The sequence below is a fragment of the Pantherophis guttatus genome, chromosome 2 (genome assembly GCF_059756535.1).
Source record: "Pantherophis guttatus breed Tessera chromosome 2, ASM5975653v1, whole genome shotgun sequence".
Lineage (NCBI taxonomy): Eukaryota > Metazoa > Chordata > Lepidosauria > Squamata > Colubridae > Pantherophis > Pantherophis guttatus.
Genome location: NC_142064.1, coordinates 160,594,033 through 160,610,549, shown reverse-complemented (window position 1 = coordinate 160,610,549; position 16,517 = coordinate 160,594,033). Strand labels below are relative to the sequence as shown.

The 16,517-nt window shown below is 36.4% G+C and overlaps 1 protein-coding gene across 1 annotated transcript in view; it reads left to right on the top strand.

The window, feature by feature from the left end:
• Nucleotides 1–16,023, top strand: part of MYCBPAP (MYCBP associated protein) — a 39,735-nt gene extending 23,712 nt beyond the window's left edge. The window contains exons 10-19 of the mRNA XM_087887160.1: nt 208–310; nt 2,518–2,707; nt 4,882–5,069; nt 5,510–5,656; nt 10,355–10,675; nt 11,025–11,146; nt 13,055–13,166; nt 13,420–13,530; nt 14,051–14,233; nt 15,890–16,023. Coding sequence (XP_087743286.1) covers nt 208–310; nt 2,518–2,707; nt 4,882–5,069; nt 5,510–5,656; nt 10,355–10,675; nt 11,025–11,146; nt 13,055–13,166; nt 13,420–13,530; nt 14,051–14,233; nt 15,890–15,982 — 1,570 coding nt within the window. The 3' untranslated portion in view covers nt 15,983–16,023. The remainder of the gene's footprint in view (nt 1–207; nt 311–2,517; nt 2,708–4,881; nt 5,070–5,509; nt 5,657–10,354; nt 10,676–11,024; nt 11,147–13,054; nt 13,167–13,419; nt 13,531–14,050; nt 14,234–15,889) is intronic.
• The last annotated feature ends 494 nt before the right edge of the window (nt 16,024–16,517 follow it).

Sequence of the window (16,517 nt, the reverse complement as noted above, 5' to 3'; positions counted from 1 at the left end):
AATGTGGTATGTATTTCTATATTTAGTTTAACCTTACAATATTGCACTTCCATTAGAAGCTGGCTTGGATTCTTCCCTCAAGTGAACTCTGATTCGGCGAATCTTTAAGTCATTAGCTGTTTCGATGTCAGCAATATACAAAAGCTGAAGCATGAATCTGTCTTCAAATACTTATTTAAGATATCTGACTTTTGCTTTGCTTCACAGGGACCTATTGGATGAGTATCCAGATATATTTTCAGAACCAATACTTGGTCCCTCTCTGAAGTTCTGTGGACAACCAGCTCGTTGGATCAATACTTCTCATGCGGTAGAGTTGTAAAGAATGTTCAAAATAAAGACTCCCATGTCTTTTACTTTTACTTTTGGGTGGGATGGGTAATTTGGCCAAATCATTTTTTATAATATCAAACAAATTAACAAAATGTTATGGCATCATATTAAAATTTGAAGAAAAGGGGGGGGGGGAATCTGAAAAGTACCAAAAAACAAACAAACCCTCAGCTAAAAAGACAGTTATTCATGTTGCTTGAAAGTTTTCTTTGTTGGTGGAGGAAATAATTTAATTCAGATGCTATCAAGCAATATATAGGTTGCAAATGAGATGTAGATGTGTTTTGGGCTTTATCCACCCAAGTGTGAACAATCTACAATTCTTTCTTTATGTACTAATTTTAGTAAAGATTACAATTACAACCATAAAAACTAATGCAAATTAAAAACTAAAAGAATAAAAAGAAGAAATAGAAAGTCCAAAAAAGAAAGGAAAAAATAGAAAGACAAAGAAAACGAAGAAAAATAATATAGTAAAGGAAAAGAAAAGAACTGACTTGCCTCCTAACAAGCATAGGCAATTTTAGTAAGTTGTCACTTCTTAAAACACAACAAATTTAGTCCTGATGTAAGTCCGTTAAGTGTTACCAGAAATAACAACACATATAATTGAACCTTAAATAAACCAATTTTATATTTGTGCCTTTTACTTCTAAAAATCTTTAGTTCCTTCCAATAATGTTCTAGAAATTGATTTCTTTTCATTTTTTCTTTGTCTCTCCTCAAAATTTTTTTCCAAGCTTTAACAAGTCTCATTTGTAAATCCAATATAGGAAAATCATCCAGATCATTCTCTTGGTTTATTATTTGTATGTCCCTGTTAATTATTAAGACTTCAGATCAGGGGTGAAATGCTACCAGTTTGGGCCGGTTCGTCCGAACCGGTAGTAAAAAATGCTACTGATTCGCTGAACCAGTAGTAAAAAAAGTTTTTAAAAAGTTCCTTCTATGGAAGCAGTGAAATGTCTTTTCAAAGACGCCAACCAACATTTGAGCAAGACATCTATTCCCTTGCCTCCCATAACTCTAAAACTGGTGGGAATCACTGCCTTGCAGCCTTGCAGAAGTTGCACAGCTTCTGGAGCCTTTGAAAACCTTGTGAGAACTTCCTGCACTTTGTTGGAAGTTGCAGAGGTTACAGGAGAATGTAGGGAACTTTCATGCGGCCTCCAGGCCCTCTGGAAGCTACTTAGGAAGGCCCTGCTCACATGTGATTTTTGGAGCTTCCAAAAAGGGAGTGAGAACAGTTCATGCTTACCTGCTTTTTTTGGAAGCTGCAAAACCATGAAGCTTCCAGGTCTCCTGCGATCCAAAGCTGCTTTGGATAAGTAATTCTTTTCTAAGATAATAAGAAAATTATTTACAATTATGTAAGTTTTTAAATTATTATTTATTAAAATTATATGTCACCAATCTTACTATCCAAAGCAATAGCAATAAGGCTTAGAATTTATTAAAATTGTATGTCACCTACCTCAAAGCAATAGCAGCAAACAATAGCACTTAGACTTAAAATACTGCCATATACTGTTGTACAGCATTCTATAAATGGTTTACAGAGTCAGCACATTGCCCCCAACAATCTGGGTCATCATTTTACCAACCTCGAAAGGATGGAAGGCTGAGTCAGCCTCGAGCTGGTGAGAATTGAACTCCTGGCTGTGGGCATAGTTAGCCTGCAATACTGCATTCTAACCACTGTACTACCAGGGCTCATACACTTTTTGTGACTCTTTGTTATGAATGATCGCTTTTGTCCATATGTCTATGCGTGTGTGCATATGTACGTGTGTGTATGTTTGTTTGTGCCACAGCAGCAGAGTCAAGTTAGGCATTTTTTGAATTTTTGAAACATCAGCTCAAAAGGTTCACCATCCACTGGTGTTGCTTAATTTTTTAATAAGGTAATTGCTCATTAGATTTTAATCGTTTTCACAGTGTTGTTGTCTGATATAGTAGAATGAAAAAAAATGGGTAGCGTAAAGTTTGTTGAATTCACATTCAGCAGAAAGCAGAGGTCCATATAATGATGATCTATTATTAAGATCCATATAATAATTATTTAAATGATATAATAAAACACTTCAATGAATCAAAAAACAACATTTACTTTTAGCTCTTTGTTTGGCAAAGCCAAGAAAAAAAGTAAATATCCTGGCAGTTTGTTTTCTTTTATTCCAATAGGGTGAAGTTGGCATTGCAGCCAGGGTCACCTTTGAAATTCTTGTAGGTGATAAAGCTGAATCTCGCCTCACAGTGAGCAATGATGGCACAACAGCCATCTGGTATGACTGGCGGAGGCTCCCTCCACCTTTTACTTTTCAGGAGAAAATAAAAAGAGGAATACAGAATTTTTACTTTAATACTAGATCAGGTGAGTGATCTGTTTGTTATTTTTTAAGTCAAGTTTCATTCATTCATTCATTCATTCATTCATTCATTCATTCATTCATTCATTCATACACCACCCATATCACTCTGCAAGCAACTCTGGGCAGTTTACAATTAAAATTATAAATATTAACAATAGTAAATAGAAAACTAAAAAATGAAAGACAAGAATGGTATGGTGGTGGCATCTTCCCTATTCATCCACCAGGCACCTCCAGCATCGAGTCCCCAACTGGACCCCAAGCCAACTGACAGAGTCAGATTTTAACAATCTTCCAGAAGGCCAAAGGTTTGCAGGCTCAGGTAGCAAGATGTTCCAAAGAGGGTAGACCATAGCAGAAAAGGCATTGCTCCTGAATGCCAAAACACTTTGATTGACAGGGTCGACAGCATGCCCCTTCTGCTTTATTGAGTGGGATGGGCCAGTCCTATTGGGACAAGACAGTTCCTCAAATAACTTGGTCTCAGGCCATAAAGATCTTTAAAGGTGATAACGAATAACTCTGATAAAGCAATGTCAAGAGAACCATTCCTAGGAATAAACCAAATATCATATGTTAATGAAACATTTACCGTATTTTTTGGAGTATAAGATGCACCAGACTATAAGACGCACCTACCTTTTTTGGTGAGAAAAAGAAGGAAAAGAAATCTCCCTCTGCCTCTGAGCAATTTTGCCTCGTTGCAGCAAACAGCAAACAGCCTGCTTTACTTTCATTTTCATTTTCAGCATAGCTTGATTAGCACAAGGGGAAAAAAAATCTGCTCCAGCAATTTTCTTCCTTGCAGCAAGCAGCAGAGGCCTAGCAAAACCGCTGAGAGCAAAACAGCTGAGAGTCAGGAGGCCGATCCAATGAACTTGTGCTAATTAGGCTGTGCTGAAGCTGAAAGGAGCTGTTTTTTCTTGCTGTTTGCTGCAAGGAGGTAAACTGCTGGGAGGCAGAGGCCAAAGGGTGGGGGCCAGTGGGTGGGCAGGGCTACATTCGGTGTATAAGACGCACCTAAATTTTCACCCTCTTTTAGGGGGGAAAAAGGTGCGTCTTATACTCCGAAAAATATGGTATGTGAAAAGTACTTGGGTTTTCTGAATTTTTGCATGTTTGTGACTTTAAATGTTATTAAATCTTGATGTGCATCATCTTGTGTTCCCAATGGGCAGTCTGAGTGAACAAACAACCCCAAAGTTCAGTGCTTGTTCCATTTATTTTATAAACAATATAATACAATGTGATATGCCAGGGTGAAAAAAAACCCCATTACCTTAAATAGCATTCCCAATAAAAAGTAAATTCTTTAGATTAAAGTTGGGACTCCCAAGCAGAATTGTCTATTTTTCTTTGTATTATTATCAAAACCTTTAGAAGTACAGAAAGCTATGCAGTACAGCATGTGATTATTAAAATGTATATAATTTTGATGCATTTTAATGTTTTTATCTTACACTCATTGCTTTCATTGTTTTGTTTTAACATTGTGAGGTATCGTACAAAAAAGGTGCAAAAGAGAGCTGATAACATCTTTACTAGAAAGTAATGAATTGTCTATTTTTCATTAATTTTTATAGTTCCAATTTGTTTACTGCAAAATAGCCTAAAGTTAAAAAGATGTTGATGAATTTGACTGCTCTACTTACCTTTTTATGTCCAAGATCCATCTTCTGCTTATGTAAAAAATAATGCAAATGAAATAAACCCATAATATTCGGCATTCATTTTTTTTAGATAGTAGCAATCTAATTTTGCAAACTCATTTCTTATCATAAAACAATTTAACTTATGAGGTTTCTGTTAGCTAATTTAAGTTCTTTTTGAAACATTTTGAGGATACTTGAATCCTGGGCTCAATATATTTTAGGAGCACTCTTAAAACCTGGCTGTTAAAGGAATTCCTGAGAGGAAAATATAATATAAAATAGAATTCTCATCTTGAATTATGCTTGGGTGCATTGTTCTTGGTGGCCTTATTATTTTTCTTAGTAACTTTTGTTATTATTAATATGTATTATTGTTTCTTATTTTATTATATTATTTTTGTATTTTAATTATTTTTTATGATGGGGAGAAAGATTGGGAATGTCAATAGAATGAACAAAAACAGGTGTCCTGCCAAAGAAAGTGATCCTCTTTCCTTCCCAGTGTGTGCTTTCTGTTCCCACAGGTGTTATCCTACCTGGAGAAACCATACATTTTTCCTTCATCTTCAAATCATTGAGTGCAGGCATTTTCAATGAGTCCTGGGAGTTTAGTACTCATCCTGAGTTAATAGGAGGAGCTACGCTACAAGTGACTCTTTGGGGAATTGCACTCTATGAAGATACTACAGTTAAACTCAGGGAGGATCTGGAGGTAACCAAACCTATTTTCATGAGATACATGGTAGAAGAAGTTCACTTTGCTCTAAGTTCACATTGCTTCTAAGATTGGATGTTGTGGAAGATGCGTAGATTTACACTGCAACTAATATTTAATTGGCTGCACAAAAATGAACGTTCCAATCAGGTTTTCTATAGAGGATTATGTGGAAGTATTACTAAATTATGATTCTGTATGTTAGTACAAATCCTAGTTTCTGAACATCCCAAATGGCAACTTCTTTGAGTTCAAATTAGAACTGCTATAAAGCCTGGTACAATGCAGTTTGTGATGGGGCAAAATTAATGAATTAACCAGGTTTTCTAGCTTAGTGTGTCATGTGAACATGGCCTACATTTTATACATAGACAGGCTGTGTTCATATGACACATTAAGCTAGAAACTCTTTACTGTTATTTTGCTTGAAATTCCAGAAAGACTTAGAGGCTCGAGAAATTGCTGTTATAATAGAAGAAAATCTAGAGGAGCTACTTAATCGGATTCGAACACCCACACGAGTAAGATCCCCGGTTGATGCTTATGTCACTGAAGAAGAATTATTTCACAGAAAGAATCCAGAGGTATAGTTTGTCCTTTATAGGGAATGTGGGATGTGGGTGGGGAAGGAGAATAAATTATAAGGACTGATACTGGTCAGAGCATTGGGAACCAGTAAGGGAACAACTCTACCTTCTTTTTTTTAAAAAAAATAATTTTGATTTAAAGTTTTTACATAAGTAAAAGATAAATACAAAAATATACAAAGAAAAGAATGAAAAAAGAAAAGAAAAAGTGCAGAACAGAGTGCAGTTAAAGGGGAAAAACAAATGAATTTCACCCTTTACAGCAATTATAAACTTACCCTTTAATGTTACAATAATCCCTTCAGCTCCATGTTCAATCTTTTTTCAATCATCAAATTCATAAACCATTTCATTTTTTCCCATTCTCAGCTAAAAGTCCATAAAAGGTTTCCAGTCTTTTTAAAAAGTATTTATTATCTTGTCCTTGATAAACCAGGTGAACTTTGCCATCCCGTTACTTCTGCCATCCTCACAATCTAATTTTCCATTGTGGGTACTACAGTATTTCTCCATCTTTGTGCATATGTTAATCTTGCTGATGTTATCATATATAAAATCTTCCATAACTCTTTTCTAATTGGCTATTCCTAAATTCCAAAAAAGAGTTCTGGTTTCATCTCAATATTAATATTAATCTCTCTCTCTCCCTCCCTCCCCACTCTCTCTTTCCCTTTTTCACAAGTCCACTTGCATACTATGGTTTTTACATTTTTAATATTGACTAGAAGTATTTTTATACATCTCTGATAATTTCTTTGATGTCAAAGAAAATCTCTTAAAACTTACTGGTAGCTCTTAAATTATAACACAATCTAAATGTCAGTTTCTTTATCCACATTCTCACCTCGTCTATATATTATACATGTAGTCCTTCATTAACAATGGTAATTGGACTGGAATTTCTGTTGTTAAGCGATGCAATCGTGTATGTGATGATGTCACATAACCACGTTGCTTAGCACCACAATCCCAACAATCTCCCTTGTCATTATTAACTAAATTCCACCTCACCTTCTTAGGGAAGGATCCACTCCTCCCCAAGCCAAACCATGCTTGGCTTGGTTCATCCATCCCAGCCCTAAGCCTTGGTAAGATCGCCGCCTCTACCTCTTCTTGAATTTCCTTCACCTGCCTATCTCCTGCCCATTTCTGCCTTTTTGGCTGCTCACGTACCATGGGCCTTATTTTGTGCTGCCTTCTTTCACACTGGTGCAGCTATGGCTTCTCTTGTGGGCTGCCCAAGGTCTCTTTTTAAACATGCCAGCCAGTTTTCTGAATTGTTGGCTATTCCTGCAAGCTTAGTGTCATCTGCAAATTTCAGTTTCAAATTTGAGCAAAAAAAAAAAAAAAAAAACCACATCTTTTTTGCAATGACATATTTATCCTTGTTGATTTCCAATTTCTGTCATATTATTCAATCCCCATTACTGCGCATATGAAACCACTGAAAATTAAATCCCTCTGCAGTTAATTTCTTGACTTCATCTTGAGCTGTCCATCTTCCTGTATTAATAAGTCTTGATATGTTAATGGTTTTTCTTTGTCTGCTGTTTCTTTTCTATAAAATGCTTTCTGTGCTGAGACCAGTAAAAGTATTTATGGGTCCAATCTGGGTTTATATTTATTCCACATCTTTAAAAAGGCACTTCTCATATAATGATTTTTGAAATCTACAATTAACTTTATCATATCACAAAAACCCATGCCAAACAAACCTCAGATTATACTTCTAATTCTAGAATTTTATTTCTCAGCAAAACCCACTCTTTCATTCAAATCAAATAGCAGACTGCAAAATAAATTTAAAATCAGGCAATCTTCTTTCTTCTGCATTTTAAAGAATTTTATATTTAATACTTGGTTTTTCATCTTGCCATATAAATCTAGATATGCATTTTGCCATTGCCATTTTTCAAAACAGGTATTATTTGAAATGAAAAAAAAATATCTTCCTAGGTAACACATTCATTTTTACCACAAGAATTCTTCCAAACAATGATAATTATAACTTTTCCTGTCTTATTAGATCTTCCCTACTTGTAGTAAACTTCTATTAACATAGACTCAGGGACTGGCTTGTGAAGGGCTCTGTTGTGTGCCCCTTGTCAGACTGACAAAGGAACTAGGCATGCCCAATTAGCAGGCAATTTGTGAGATTTTTTGTTGCACTGCCAGATTGGGAACAACTTCCTTGGTCAAGGAGCAGCCTAACTGGTCCTTAGGACAGGATTTCTAGATATAGAAAGAAAGACCTAAACATAATTCAGGTCTGTTTTTGAAGCATATGAAGAAACTGTGTCTCAACGTAGCCATTATGTTGCTGGTTTTTCCCTCCCACATTCCCAATTTCAGCTGGATTAATTGCTGTGGACACTGGGAAGAATTTTAGAAGAACCACATTCTTATACACAGCCATTTTCTTTCAGTTGCTAATAATTTTTTCTTTACAACAGATTACATACTAACCACTAACTTTCCACGAGCATTTTCATGCCTTAAAATTGTTTTCATCTGTTTCCCATCTTTAGTTGGCATTGTACCAAAAGGCACAAATTCACCTATTTGCTCAATTTTTCTGTCATTTATGTATATCTTGCATATTTTTTCTTTTGATACATTAACATTCAGATACAAAATGTTTAGCTAATTTTGCTGTAAATATTAACAGGTTTTGAGCCAACAGGTATTCACCTTCATATCTCAAAAGTATTTTGCTTTGAGATTCACGTTTTACAATGCTGGGCATCTCTGATCAGGCTTGCTGAGTTTATTTATTTATACTTCACATTTCTAAACTGCCCATCTCCTTCAAAGAAGAACTCTGGGTGGAGTTCAATAAACCATTGGAATATAAAATAGTTATTCGGGTTTTCTCCCGCGTAAAATTGGAGGTGTCTTGGCAACGTTTCGACGAAGTCTCGAAACATTGCCAAGACACCTCCAATTTTACACGGGAGAAAACCCGAATAACCAAAGACCTACATACAAACACCCGCGAAAACCTCAGAAAACAAACATATATATATATATATATATATATATATATATATATATATATATATACACACAAGAATAATTAACCCTGTTAAAAATTGGTTGACAAAGGGAGGGCTGTCATGGCACTAATCAACCAAACGAGTCTGTGCTCCTTTGGGCTCCCCACATAAGGCCACAGACCCATATTTTAAACCCTTTTCAGAAGCCAGGAAAGTGGGAACCCACCTCACCTTCCTACATACTGACAAGAAAACATTTCTGACTTACGAAGTACATAAAAAGTGTGCCTTTTACTCTAAAGGTAAAAGAAGGGGTAATGATAAAACATATTTCTAAATGGTGGATGGTAAAAAGGAAGTAATGTTTATTTTAGAATTCTACCAGTTATTTTAAAAAGGTGTATGAATAGATATACCAAGTACCAGTGTAATAGGAAACAATGCATTCAGAGTGCTAAAAAGAGAAATGAAATAAGTCCCACCACAGATGTTAAAGTCCCACTACTTCTCAACCATATAGATGAAAGGAAACAACCACTATAGCACATCTATTTGTGCTATAGTACTTTGTGGATATGGATCTATTCTTGGTCTTTTCTTTATTAAATCAGTTTAAATAAAAAAAATGAACCAGTAAGAAACAAAACACAAGCTGTTGGTTGAAGCATGTTAACACCTGATGCTCCATGAAATTTACATAATAAACTATTGCCAATGTATCTGATTTTTTAAAATAATAAATTAGCATGATCCCAGAGCAAATATGGGGCCACTTTTTGTTTTATATTTATTTATTTATTTATTTTATTTATTAGATTTCTATACCGCCCTACTCCCGAAGGACTCAGGGCGGTGCACAGCCAAACAATAAAAACACATACAATACAAAATTTAAAATAGAATAAAATCAAATTAAATAATTTTGGCCCCGACAAATTTAAAACCCCAAACTTTTAAAACCAATTTAAAATTGAATATATAAAATACTAAAAGATATTTAAAATTTTAAAAATCTTTTATAAAAGAGGGGGAAAATTAGGCCAGGCCGGCCTGGTGAAATAGTAAGGTCTTTAAGGCGCGGCGGAAGGTGCGCAGATCCGGGATCCTTCGTATCTCTGGGGGGAGCTCGTTCCAGATAGTAGGTGCCCCGACAGAGAAGGCTCTCCCCCTGGGGGCTGCCAGTCGGCATTGTTTGGCTGACGGCACCCGGAGGAGCCCCTCTCTATGGGAGCGTACCGGCCGGTGGGAGGCTATTTGTGGTAGTAGGCGGTCCCGCAAGTACCTGGGTCCTAAGCCATGGAGCGCTTTAAAGGTGGTAACCAGAACCTTGAAGCGCACCCGGAAGACCACCGGGAGCCAAGTGCAGCTCGCGCAGGAGGGGTATTACATGGGAACGCCATGTCGCTCCCATTACCACCCGCGCGGCCGCACTCTGCGCCAGCTGGAGCCTCCGGGTGCTCCTCAAGGGGAGCCCCATGTAGAGAGCGTTGCAATAGTCCAGGCGGGAGGTGACAAGGGCATGAGTGACCGTGCGTAACGAGTCCCGATCCAGAAAGGGACGCAACTGGCGATTTAGATTGAAGTATCAAGATACATTCAAATTCAGAAAGGTCTCCATCACAGAAACCTTGATGAGAGGATGTGTCAGAACCAGTTGATTCCTTATATGTCACTTTATTTGTCATTTCTTTCTTTACAGCTGCATTACAATCACCAGGTTGTAAAGGGGCTTCATGAATTGTGGAACAGAATTATGAATCCTCAACCCGTAGAAGTGTATGTAGAAGAAGGACAGAGAAAAAGCACGGTCAGTGAGACTTCTCCATCCAAGAGTACTGCAGACTCTCAGAAGAGTCCTGAGGATATCAGAAAGAGTGTTTCCTCGCCTACTTCCATAGCAAAGACACCTGGGTCGGAAGAACTGGTAGATGAACCGAGTAAGGCTGACATAGAAGAAGTGGCCCAAGTAGAGGAGGTACCTCGTGTGGAATGGAACCTTTCTGTTGCCGATTTTAGGCAGGTATGTGAATGAGGTTTCTTATTCCTCAGTCTAAGAATATTCAGAGAGAATTCCATCTTCGTGCCAGAATAGCCAATATTTTCTAATATGGAAAATGGCAAGATTTGAACCTTGTCCATAGGCATCTTTTTTCATTCAAGGATTCTCCCTGTTGGTGAGTTTAGGAAGAGACACTTGCAAGCCCCACTAACTGTGCCTAATTTCACCAGCATTACTATTGAATGAAATAAAGGGAGGTTTATAATTTCAGGCATTATGATCTCAGACTGACAGTAAATATTTGTAGTTCTGTTTGTGTTTATGTGTGCATTTTAGATAAAGAGTTTGATATTGATTTCTATTTCTTTAGACATTGCTGACAATCCCTGAAGAAGAAGAACGGGAAGTTGCCCTAGCTCAGCTCAATAAAGCAGCATTGGAACTTTGCATTACTCCCCTGACAACTCAGGAAGATCTCTTCTACCAGATATGGTATGGTGTATAGGAGGAGGCTGTTCCACCCAATGCTTTGCATACATAATATCGGCAGCAAAAAATCTTAAAATAAACCCATTGTACAGTTAGTGAGCAAAGATGCAGGATAGCTAACAGATCTCATTTATTTTCTTTATGCGGCACTTCTTCCAGACCGCTCAGAACAATATCCATTTGTTGTTCTGTTCCATCTTCCTTTATGACCTGACGTCAACCTTGTAAGGTCGATTAGTGGAAAAGATAGCATTTCGGTTTGGAGTCACAAATCAGTTTTCTGGCTGACTAATCCCAATTCTCTCTTTTTTACTCTACCATTTGCATACTAATTCACACATTCTATTTTCTTCTCTAAAGAAATACCCTTGATTTATTAGCTAGCAAGCTTCATTTAGGACAGAAGAGAGCAATTTACCACCCCAACTTCTTCTTGGTAACTTTTGAAGTTTCCAAAATTGTGTGGTTTAAGTTTTGTAGCAAATAGCAATGCAAATTTCTATGTTTTTTTTTAAAGAGAGAGAGAGAAATATACAACTAGCGTAGCATCCTTTATTTTAACTCTCCAACTTCCAAAATGATTTTTAAAGAAACAAAAATTGTCATTTTGTTCCCCAAATGATGTCACTCAGTGTCAATTCCCCAATATCTTTGAAAACCATACAACAGCCTTAACAGCTACAGTCCTGTTCACCAATGTCCACTCCAATTTATGGATCTGTTATTTGGGACATCAGGAACAATAAACTTATTCTGTGTAAAATATTTACTTAGCTAGGAAATAAATTTGCAGTTGGAATTGCGGAGCTGAATAATTCAGTAAAAATGTTGATGGGTGATTCACAAATAAACCTATTCACTGTTTTGGATAAATCTTTGTTTTTCACCCTAAACCTCTTTCAGAATTCCAAAGCCCTTGTAAAATATAATTTTTGGAAATTTAAATAATAATAGCAACAATACCTTTTTCTTTTAAAAAAATCTTTTTTGCTTTTTAAATGTTTACAACAGCAAATTATGATGAGGCTTTGCCAGAATTTGATCCTTTATATTTGCTTAGCCATTGCTTTTGGAAAGCTAAGAAGAAGGTCAGCGAAATCAGAAGAAACCAAGAGTTTGGCTTGCAAATCTCATTAAGAGTTTCATCCCTATCCTGCAAACATTTTCTTTCCTTAGTGGATTGTTGAAGAGCAGCAGTTCTCAAAATGGAAGTAGACATGTTAAATATAGTATCTGAATATTTTGTGAAGAATGAATGAAATGAAAGGCCCTCAAGGGATCTAGCCATACAGTATTTCCTGGGTCTCTGCAGAGTTTGTTATTCTAGCCTTACATCTTTTCTTTGTTAGTGGGATTATTCTGCTGTTTCTCTGCAGTGGGCTTGTAGATCATTCACTTATTATCCCCAGTGATGAAATAGGTATAAATTATTCTCATTCCTAGAAGCTGTCCTGTACAACCGTGTATGAGTTAATACTCCATGGTTGCCACTTTCCATTCTAAGGTGACTGGCATTGATATTTTTTAAAGGGGGTGGTTGGGTAATCAGATTCTCCCACTGGAGGTTTTGTGTATGAAATGCTTGTTCTGTTCCCAAATCTCTTTTTCTTATATATGGATTATTACTTAAGGAACAGGGTGAATAATCATATCTGATGTAATTGGCATCTCTTTTTAATTACATTTATTCTGAAAACAAAAACCTTGTGCTACAGATCTCACATATTTAGGAAACAGTGCCTTAGGAGAATAACTCAAAAATGTTTTACTTAAATTAGCAACAGCTCTTGTAAATATGGGTCTGCTTTTGATTTAGAGAAAGCCATAAAAAAGCAATGACAGAATTTTGGCTTGGTCTCCTTTGTCTCTCCTTTCAAAGAGAAATAAAATCAGATTTCTTTCTCATATTAGTTTCCAGTTGTGGAGGGAAGTAATTGATGGGCTGGTGAACTGCTCGTTAATGCTCAGGTCTCTGCTTGGTATGCCTGAGAAAGACACTTATGTTGAAACTGCTCCAGAAGAACTAGGTAAGTTTGCCTATCAATTCAATAGCTCTGACTCTAAGAAAATGTACAGGTAGGCAACATTAAGAATAGTGAACAGTCCCTGCTTGATCCAGGTATAAAATCAATATCATCCCTCTTTCCTAAATTGCACTTAAACTTTTACTAGTGTTTCCAGCTTACTGCTTGCCAGAAGGTAGTTTCACTAATCAGAAAGGCCAGTAAAATAATTGTTAATCCTAAATGGAAGAAATTTATTTTGCTTATTTTCCAGCTGATGTAAAATCAGCTGTTGCAAAGGCTGTCAAAGAAGATCGAAAAGTTCAGAAAGAAGATAAGAAAACTGCTTCGAAGGAAAAAGAAAAAGGAAAGGCAACCAAAGAGGTAGATATATGATTGGTACCTTCAAAATTAATATAAAAAATGAAGCTTAATCAGATAAAACTGCATTATGCAATCTATTTCAGGCTGAAGACTACATTTGGCCTGTGGGTGGTAAACCGAGAACTTAAATGCAAAAAATAAGAAAAATTGAATTGAAAAGTGGGTGGAAGCAGGAAAAAACACTTCATTTGATTTCATTTGAATTTAATACACATTATATTAAATAGATTAAAGAGATATTACCTTCCACATATCCTTCCAGTTTCCCTTTTCTCACATTAAAAATTACAGGGTAATAGCAATTTGGGGGTAACATTCCGGGGATATTATATAAGGTTTTGAGAGTTCAGATTTCACATCTGTGAGATAAATGAAAGATAAAAAGAATTTTATAGTTTTTTTTCATCCGAGTTAACCCTTTACTGAAAGTACTGTTGCTTTCAAATATACACTGTGGTATTTGAAGCTATGCAAATCAGATTGTTCTGATGTCCGTTTGGTATAATTGCATCTTTTTTAGCAAGAACGCACGAATAGCCGAAAAGGCAAGGGAAAGGAAGAGAAGAAAGTAAAGACTTCTACAAAGGAAACAAAGGATGCAATCTCTTTTTCAATAGAATCTTCAGAAGTAGAACTACAATTACGCCGAGAACAAATAGATCCAATTGTGCAGGAAAAATACCGTGAAAAACTCTATGTTGAAGTAAGTTTGTATATACACCTGACAATAGGAAAAATACTCAACCACAAAACAAAACTCACAATAAACCAAATAAAACTTATAGCAGCCCCAAATTTACAACAGTAAAAAGCCTGAATGAGCAGAAAATCCTTTACTTGATACCAAATGATCACAGCTTCTTGGTGGTGGGCAAATATCACTGGGAACATTCCAGTGACTATAACCCTTTGTCCAACTGGCTGTTCCCCTTATGGTGTGTTATGTCAGAAGAGATATTAGGATGCTTCATATAGTTATTAAATAGCACTGGGAAGGCTAGAATCCTACAGTAGACATATACATGATTACAGAGGGGTTGAATACTAGTTTCTTAGGGCCACTCTCTGGAAATTTCTATCCAGACAAAAATAAAACAGAGCCACTATCAAGTCCTGCCTCCATGCAAACTCGGATGACTAATCTAAAAGGATATAATGGTTGCTGAGGTCAAACATTGCTCAGAAATAAGGAGAATGAATCATGTAATACAGACATTACACCAATATATTACAAAATAGGGAGTAATATAGTCACTCCTTCTGGCTATAGTTGTTTTAAGCTGCCAGAGTTGCTTAAGATGGGCAGCCATATAAATCTTTTAAATAAATACAATCTCCACCTTTTCTTTCTTCACTAAAAAAACAAAGGTTCCTACAGTTCAGGGATGAAATCCAGCAGGTTCTAACAGGTCCTGGAGAACCAGTAGTGGAAATTTTGAGCAGTTCGGAGAACCGGCAAATACCACCTCTGGCTGGCCCCAGAGTGGGGAGGGAATGGGGATTTTGCAGTATCCTTCCCCTGGAGTGGGGTGGGAATGGAGTTTTTGCAGTACCCTTCCCCTGCCACACCCACCAAGCCACAGCATGCCCACCAAGCCATGCCCACAGAACCGGTAGTAAAAAAAAATTGGATTTCACCACTGCTAGTTAACTAGTATTTTACTATTAAATATTCCCAACTAAAATACATACATATGCTTTTGTTTCTTTTGTAATGTAGTAACGAAATGGATGTATTAAAAGGAAAAAAATATCCTTGACAAAAGGGGTTTAATATCAGTATATAGCAACTTTCCCTGGTTAGGCACTCTCAAATGTGCTGTATTTGTGCTCTCAAAATCCCTAACCAGTGTGAAGTTATGCTGTGGGCTGGCTTCAATTCCTAACAGAGATAGTATACAAACTAGGCTGCAAAGCCTCAACTCCAGGGCAAGTATGTAGAAATAGTAATTGATTCCCGCTACACAATGCCCTCAATAGCATAAGGAACAGATATACTACACACTCATTTTATATCAAGCACATGGAACAGATTATTATAGCTACATAATGCTTTGCAGGCATATATTCTCTAGCTGACTTCTCTAATTTGGCACCCTTCAGATGTATTATTTATTGGATTTCAGTGTCAATAATTTTCAGATAGGAACTGTATATTACATTCAGGTATGGAGCAACAAAGTAGGTTACCAAAATGTATGGGACAAAGTATTACATAATACCCTCCCTGGCAATGTTTGTTCTGGAAGAGTAAAATAATTTGTAAAAATATGTAGGCTTGGTTCATTGTATGTCCACATAGAATAGACTCAATATTTACTTCTAAATAAACAAAAGCTGAATTTGATCTTTCATTCAGGTTTATGGACTGCTGAATTCAATGGTGAACAAAATGGTTTTCCTCTTTGAGACGGTAAAAAAGAATGCTCTAGAGAAGACATCCTTTGTCTAATTGGTAATTTGATAACTAAATAAATTATATATGTACACACATATAAATAGTATCAGAAAAGTTTTATTTATGAAAGATTAGAAATTAATTGTGTCTCTCCTGCAGGCTTTTGTATAGACAAATATAACTGAATATAATAAGTTCTCTCGCCAGCTGAAAAATATTAACTAGGTATATGAAGCCAAAATTCCATATTGATGGTATATGGAGGTGGACTTTGGTAACCACATTAGCCCAGTGGAAATCTTTAAGAGCTGTGCAAGTGAGTGGAATGTATTTATCCGTCTATATACTGGGGCTCATTCTCTCTCTCTTTTCCTCTTTCTCATGAGGTTAAGGCCTCTATTCAGTAGTCCTTATCAAATTCACAGTTCCATTTCTGTGAGCAGTGAGGTACAGAGACTTTAACTTCTTCACTGTCTTTATTAAGCTTGCTATTTTCCTGCTCTGATTGCATTCAGAAACAATCTGTTCCTGGCAGCCCACCTAATGGCTGAACTGCTGGATGATGGAGAAAAAGTAAGTGGAGTGATGA